This window comes from Acyrthosiphon pisum, unplaced genomic scaffold, assembly GCF_005508785.2.
Source record: "Acyrthosiphon pisum isolate AL4f unplaced genomic scaffold, pea_aphid_22Mar2018_4r6ur Scaffold_20922;HRSCAF=22543, whole genome shotgun sequence".
NCBI classification, from domain to species: domain Eukaryota; kingdom Metazoa; phylum Arthropoda; class Insecta; order Hemiptera; family Aphididae; genus Acyrthosiphon; species Acyrthosiphon pisum.
Window position 1 is genome coordinate 928 of NW_021770332.1, and position 8215 is coordinate 9142.

Below are 8215 nucleotides of genomic sequence, written 5' to 3' on the forward strand. Positions count from 1 at the left end.
ACAGACACAAAAAAAATTAAAAAAAAAATAAAAAAAAAAACACACATCATTGTAAAATCAATACATTCATCGTTCCACTCAGAATCTAAAATGATACTTATAAATTTATTTTTAGAAGATTAATCGATAAAAGTAAATCTATAGCCAACAAAATAACTTAAAACATTAAAATATTATATGTTCTACTGATTTCATGCCAGTTTTTCTTATGATTTGTTTAAAAAAATTAAAAATTTATAAAGTAATACAATTTAAAATTGCCAATTTATTATCTTTAATTCCGGAATGTTCTATTGAGCTAACAAAAGTTGAATTATTTTTGTTGAAAAAATGTAATATACCAAATAGTAAATGCCCATCATTTTCACGTATTATAATTTATAATTTATATTAAACTAAATAGTAACAATTTAACCGATACATAAGAAACTATCACTATGCAGTGATAGGTACTAAGTATTTGTATTCAGTGAATTTATAGTGAGATGTGAAATACGATTTAGTGGCCCATGATTGATCCATTACATTTTAGTTAGCCACTAAATTATATAAAAAAATAAAAAAAAATAAAAAAACACACATCATTGTAAAATCAATACATTCATCGTTCCACTCAGAATCTAAAACTTTAAATTGTGTAATATGATAAAAAATTCACGATTTAATAGCTTATACATTTATGACTCAAAAATAATTTAAAACAAATTAAATAACTTATAATTATTTGTATCTACTTAATATAACGAACAAACAATTTTGTAATTTATAATTTAATATTATTAAAATTAATAATCACTTGTAAAAAATGTAGGTATTATAACATTTTATGCTTGACTAAATATTATTTTTATAAATAAACTAACCTAACACTTTAATGTGCAAAAAAAAACTACTTCACCATATTTTTTGGTAAAAAAGTGAATAAATAATGTCCAAAAGCCAAAAAATGTACTTTATGACTTTAAAAATGTGTACTTAAATGAACGTAGTGAACAATTTTGACCAGTTAATTTCACATTATCACATCTCCTATAATAAACTGTATAATATAATTATAGGTGTATGGAAAACACATAAGGCTCGAATGTCCCAAGAACAGTGGCTCAATGTATTATAACTACAAAAACTTTTTTCCCCTAATTCTTATTGCCATTTGTGATTCAAATTATTCGAATCGTCGATGTCGGGTTCTATGCGGGAAAGAAAGCGACTGTAATGTGTTGAAAACTTCAACATCCGGTAAAAAGTTGTACTCGGTTAGTGTAAATTTTCCACCAGATCAATGCTTACCAGGTGACGATAATGGCGTGCCACAGCCGTTTATTTTAGATGCCGACGAAGCTTTTGCAGCACTTCACAAAAATTTGCTACGACCGTTTCCAGGCAGAACATCAAACAACAACAGAAGGATTTTCAACTATCGTTTATCGAGGGCCCGTCAATGCATAGAATGTTCGTTTGGAATTTTGTCTCAAAAATGGCGAGTATTTCAAACGAGCATGTCAGTTGACCCAAATGTTGCAGTCAAAATAACAAAAGCCTGCTGCGTCTTACATAACGTTTTTCCCGTATGAATATGCCAATTGAATAAACTGTATTTAATTGTCGGCGGTTATTTAAAAACCGCGACCGCACCGTTCCGTGTGTAGATTATCGTAAATTCAAAACAACAATCGTCTTTTTGTTTTCTATCGACGATATTATTATTTATTATTCGTGTACCTATTTGTTTTCAGTTTTTAAAATAAAACAAAATAATTAAAGGTAATTGGTAAATAACTAAAATGTGTAAACAATTATTTTATACAGTCTTTATAATATATATTATATAATTATTATATTATATGTTATATTTTTTTTGGATGTGCACTACGCCACTACTACATTAAAAACCCACGAGCCGCCACTGAAACTGTGTGTTACTGTGTTACAACTTAGTACTTACATTTATTAATCATAAATCATAATACCCTTACCCTATATTACAGTTGTAGTCATTCGATAATTCGAAATTCAGGGGACCGAGTTAAAAATTCGATTTATAGAGGTTTTCGATTTACCGAGTGTTCGAATATAATCGAGGAAAAACAAATTAATTCGAATCAAAGAGAGGTAAAAAATTGTATGTGTATATTACATTTATTTTAACATTTATTTATTGTACATACATTTGGACTAGGTAGGTAAGGTACGATAACATTAATTATAAACTACGATAATATTTAACCGTCGTTGTTATTAGTTTCATTATGAGCCTACCTACGTCAAATAAATTGTACAAAATCTTTATTATATGTACAATGCACATACATATAAACTTACATATAATTGCGTTTAAGGAAATTCGAATTATATAGGTTCGTGGAAAAAAAATCGAATTGTAGTGTCCCACCGACAGATATTTCGAATTATCCAGGGGACCGGAATACATGTATTTTCTTCTAACTATAGAGGTTTTTTCACCAAACATAAGTATCTTTCAACTTCTGTACTTTTAATTTTTATTACTAAATGTAATAAACGAATAAATAAATATTTACATAGCAATATCATATAATATATAATAATTATCATTCAAATTTTCTATATCTTTATTAATATTTCTATTAATGTTAATTATTATTTTTGACCGCTGTACCCAACAGTACCTACGGTTAGGTATAGCTTTGGGGATTTTTTTTTCCTAGATTCATTTATACACACACGTCTATAATATTATAATGTATACATATTATTATGTATTGAACGATCTTAGAAAAATTATAACTTTGGTGGGTCGAATATGTCTACGATTATCGACCGACGATAATGTTTATAAGACAGATAATACCTAGAAATAATATTTTGACTGTATTTTTTGATAGAACAGAGTAACAGACAACAATTATTTATGTCACTCCAAGCAAGCAGCGCAGGTATATTCTTCAAAAACGAATAACCGTAGACTCTTTAATTTTATATCATATGTTTATTATTTCATCAATTCCTTTACTTATAATTACACGTGAACGAATGTGCTTGGCTTTGATAATTTGACTTACTACAGTGGCTATCCTAATTTTGAATCCTGAAACGATTAATCACCACGATAGCCTTCGATAGGGGATGAATAGGTCGTTTTCAGATTAACAACATACAATATTATTGTAACAATTATAGAACCGTACTGCCCATTATTTATTTTTCGTATAAATATATTTTTTCTGTCAAAAATACTAGCCTTACGTACGCAGTTTGAATTCAAACGAACTATAGGTACTTACCTAATATACATGACAAAAAAATAAATACAAAATACAAAATGAAAATATACCTAATAATATGTACAATATTACGTCAACATTCAAAAACAACGATTGCAGTAATAATAATAAATTGTAGTAATTCGGAAATAAGAAAAAACCTGATTCAGCCGTGTTATAAAATAATATGGTTCGAATAATAATATTATATCAAATTACCAATAAAGTACCTACGATTGAGCGCGGTCTTCATACTAAATAATTATATGTTTGTCTACTTTTATCAAAAAAAAAGTCTGTGACGGAAAGTCAAATAAAATGTTTACGACCGTTTCAATAGTTTCAATTTTTACAACGTTGCCACGTTGGATATTCATTATAGATTTCTCATGAAGCGATTTTCTTGTTTTGTTTATTTGTTGTAATTCATTCGTGAACGAATTACCACCGTAGGCATTTGAATTGTACACTATAATATGTTTATTTTATAATTTTCCATACTTGATACAATTTTCAAAATATTTTGACTCGTTTCGAATTGTTTAGTCACTTCATCAATATTAATTATATCTATCCTAACAGTTACTTTCCTAACTCTTTGAAAACCTCGTATACCTATGCCTACATAGGCATAAGGCGTATAATCAGAGACAGTTTGACATTTTTCAGTTCGTGGTTCAAGAATAGTTAATATTACCCACCCATCTACCAAAAAGTTATATTAGGTACAAAAATGTATCTAAAAATGTTAAGTACTTCTAATTGCTTTAAAAAAGTCGTGTACACACTCAGTTGTTGCAGTTGCACAGCAATCAACAACTACTGTTAACTTCAAATATTTTGCGCTACACCGTCACCCATATTTATAAAATATATTAATATATTATATAATTCTAAATAGTATTTTTATTTTTGACTTGAGTTGTATATGTTTATAGGCTTTTATAATAAAGGCTCGGTCAAACAGAAAGCGGGCTGCCCGCGCGGGCACTGTAAAATAATACAAAGACCGTTTGCCCGCCGCGGTCCGCGTATACCCATAAACCAGGATGGACGAAAAGTCCGGGTACAAAAAGTCCGGATTTATTTTTTTATTGCTGGACAAAAAGTCACCCTCTGTTTGACTGAGCCTTTACAGCAGGTAAATGATTCATAAAAAAAATGCATAAAAAATAAATAAACGACCCAATGAACGCGTTCATTTTTTGAAAGAACGTGAACGTGAACGCGTTCTTTTGAAAGAACACGAACGTGAACGTGAACGAGTTCATTTTTTTAGTGAACGTTCCGAACACTGAAAAAAAGTATTGATATTATTTAAAAGCAAAGCTAATATTACTGCCTGCCTTTTCGAACAGATTATGATCTTTATTAGCTATAGAATAGTTCACTCATTTTGTGTGGTAGGTATTTACTATTCATATTAATTGGCGACCAACAATAATATAAATAAGTCATTAAAAAGGGGACTGGAGCAACCATTTTTTCCCATACATTTAGCTTAATAAGCGAAAGAATATTAAACATACTTCCAGTAGCACGATTTTAATTTTGAAAAGTAAATTTAGTTTGTATTCCTCTTTTCTAAGTTTGGTCGGAAGTGGAAGTAGCATAAATATATAGGTCCTGGAGCACCACCCCCTTGAATTTTATAAGTACATACCTATTGCATCGCTCAAACTTGTATTAATTACCCAATATAGGCAACCAGCAGCACGCATAAACTCGTCAAACATCGCTATTCGCAACTACCACGACCTAACCGACATATATTTTTCGCCTTCCCTTCAAATACATTACCTCCTCTTTTATTTACACTTAGAAAATATATAATATATACAATATACAATATACTGATGTACATTTGTATCGACTATATCATACATACACACATGTACACATACACTTATACATACATACATACATACATAGGTACATATACATGCATACATATAGACTCGATCGATTTTTTATTTAAGGGGCCTGCCTCTAATTTTTTTTTTTGTTAGATAGAGAAAGACTTATTGCAGGGCGCATTGGGCTTGGATTTTCAAAATTATTTTTCCAAATCTTATATTACAAGTTTGAACTTAATCCATTTTTACAACTTTTAAGTTTATGTATTAAAAGATTATATTAGTGTAGCTTATAAAGCCTAATAAAAGTTTATATATTTTTTGTTTTTAGCAACGTAATCAAAAATCGAAGTCCAATGCGCCCTGTAAAAAATATTCCTCTATCTAACAAAAAAAAGGCGTGAGTGTTTTTCCTGTAAAGTGTGTTTCGATCGATTTAATACACCCTATCAACCCCCCCCCCCCCCACCACTAAATAGGTATCGGGTAATAGATTAGTGGGAAAGTATTATAATTGAGGTGGCAACTAAAATATAAAATTTAATTTTCAAATTTTATATAATTGCGGAAAATTTGAAAAATTGCAACCAGGACCCTTAATACCTATAAATACTTAAACATATATTAATTATTATATATTTAAAGTAGATACACAAACTATATCACAACGTAGCCATGCATTCTAATACAACGATATCCAATATACAACAATTAAATGCAATATAAATTCATATATAATTTACTCATTTTTTCGTTAAATACGTAAGTAGAATTTATGCTGAAACCTAAAAATATACTCATCAATGTGAATATATACGTTAAACAGAGGCGTGCCCAGGATAAAAATGTAGGACAGGCCCGGTTATAATTGTTTTAATTTATATAGGTACACATTATTTTTTTAGAAACTTTTTATAACATTTTTAAATTTAATTAGAAAAAATGATCATACCTATAATATACCTAATATAACACAAGTTATTCCTCCTGTTTGACTTGTTAATAATATTTCAAAGATATTAAATAACTAAAAATATCATAATTTCAATAAAGCATATGGAAACATCACAATATTTTAGTAAAAAATAGCGAAAAATATCATGATTTCGTTAAAATTATGTAATATTATAAAAAATATCATACCCCTGCCTAATTATCATCTAAGGCATATATATTGTTTAGTTATTAAATGTATCTAAATGCATGACCACAACTATAACGAGTCATTATTACAAGTCTCAAAGACTTTTCAGTTTCTACTTTATTAGTTTTTTTTTCTATAAATATCAATAAAATCTTATTTGTTGGTTAAAAGATAATAGAAGGCTCCTAGTATGTTGTTTCAATCGGAGATGAAAAAAATTAAAAATCCATGGTCACAATTTTTTTATAAGCATCTATATTCTATAAATATCAATAAAATCTTATTTGTTGGTTAAAAGATAATAGAAGGCTCCTAGTATGTTGTTTCAATCGGAGATGAAAAAAATTAAAAATCCATGGTCACAATTTTTTTATAAGCATCTACATTTCATATATTGACAAAATACGTATAAATGACGAAAATTTGCAAATTATTTTGAGTTAGAAATTCATGAAAAATTTTCTTTTTAAATGTAATATTTGAAAATGTAATACAATATTCCTCATAAGTTTGTCTACCATTTCCAAAAAAAAATGTCTACAAGAAAGTCAAATTAAATTTTTAAGAGCGTTTGAAATTCATATATATTTACAACATTTGATATTCACTCGATTTTCTACGTAGGTAGGTAACGATTTTCTTATTTTGTTGTAATTTAAAAACGAATGACTGTAGATACTTGAAAATTTCACACGATGTTTATATTAGCATTTTCTATACACGATAAAATGTTGAAAATAATTTGATTCTTTTTGAGCTGTTTACGGACATGGTCAGTTTTCAGTTTTTTTAGTTTTTTTTTCTATAATTATCAATAAAGTTTTATCTGTTGGGCCAAAAAGTGTAAAAATTTAATACAAGGCTCCTGATATATTGTTACAATAGCAGTTGAAAAATATCAAAAATACATAGGCACAATTTTTTTTTATAAGCATTTGGAGATCGAATTTGGACAAAATTTATCAAATTTAAAATTGAATAATCATTTTGTAGCTAAAAATTCATAAAATGTTCAACTTTTATATCAAAGGGTTGAAAATTTAAAACAAGAATCCACGTAAGTAGATAATTCTGTTACTAAAAAATCTAAAAAATACATAAGCACAGTTTATTTTTATAGTCATTTTAAGTTCAAAATTATTTTAATTAATTTTTTTTTTATATATTAAAAAACATAAAATAACTATTTTAGATATTTTGTTTTGATTGTATAATATTATTCGTGGGTACTTGAAACTTCTAAAGTATACTATTATGTATCTATGATAGTATCATAGGCGCAAATAGCGTTTGGGATTTGGGGGGGGGGGGGCTAAAGCCTTATTTTGATAATATTGAATAAGCTTAAGACAAAATGTAGGAAATGTTTGGGGGGGATTTGGACATTTTTGGGAGGGCTTAGCCCCTAAATCCCCCCCTATTTGCGCCTATGGATAGTATCACGGTTTGTTGTTGATGTATAACGCGTTATAAGTACCTAATGGATATTGTGATATTCCTGTGTATATTATAGTGGATATTATAGGTAATTTTTTTTTTTAATACCATAGATTTAAGTATACAATATGTCTTATATCTAGACTGACATACCGTCTCCGCTCAGAATCGTTTTTATTATACAATGATATTAAATCATAGAATTCAAATTTAATACCATCCATTATAGAATGACCCACTTGTAACCCACTGTACAGCATAGCGACATCCACTTGCCCACCTTTTTTATTTATTCTAACACTATTAATTAAATTACCTATTAATTCGTTATTGGCTATTTCTAATGTTATCACTCAGTACACACTGCACGCTACGACAAACAATGAAGTCATCTTTCTTATATTTGTATATTTGTACAATATATTTTTATACTTAGGATTACGATTACCCACCAATTTTGGGGGTACGCTCACTCTTTAAAATAGGTGTGGCGGCTGCCACACCTAATACGTGGGTTCGGCGCCACACACTGTGCA

The 8215-nt window shown here is 28.6% G+C and overlaps 1 protein-coding gene across 1 annotated transcript; it reads left to right on the top strand.

Annotated features, from left to right (window-relative positions):
• Nucleotides 1–1058: 1058 nt before the first annotated feature.
• Nucleotides 1059–1574, top strand: LOC115034731 (the record flags this gene model as incomplete). The annotated part of the gene is made up of 1 exon (XM_029492131.1): nucleotides 1059–1574. A coding segment is annotated over one exon (516 nt), but the record flags the coding sequence as incomplete, so codon positions are not given.
• Nucleotides 1575–8215: the final 6641 nt, after the last annotated feature.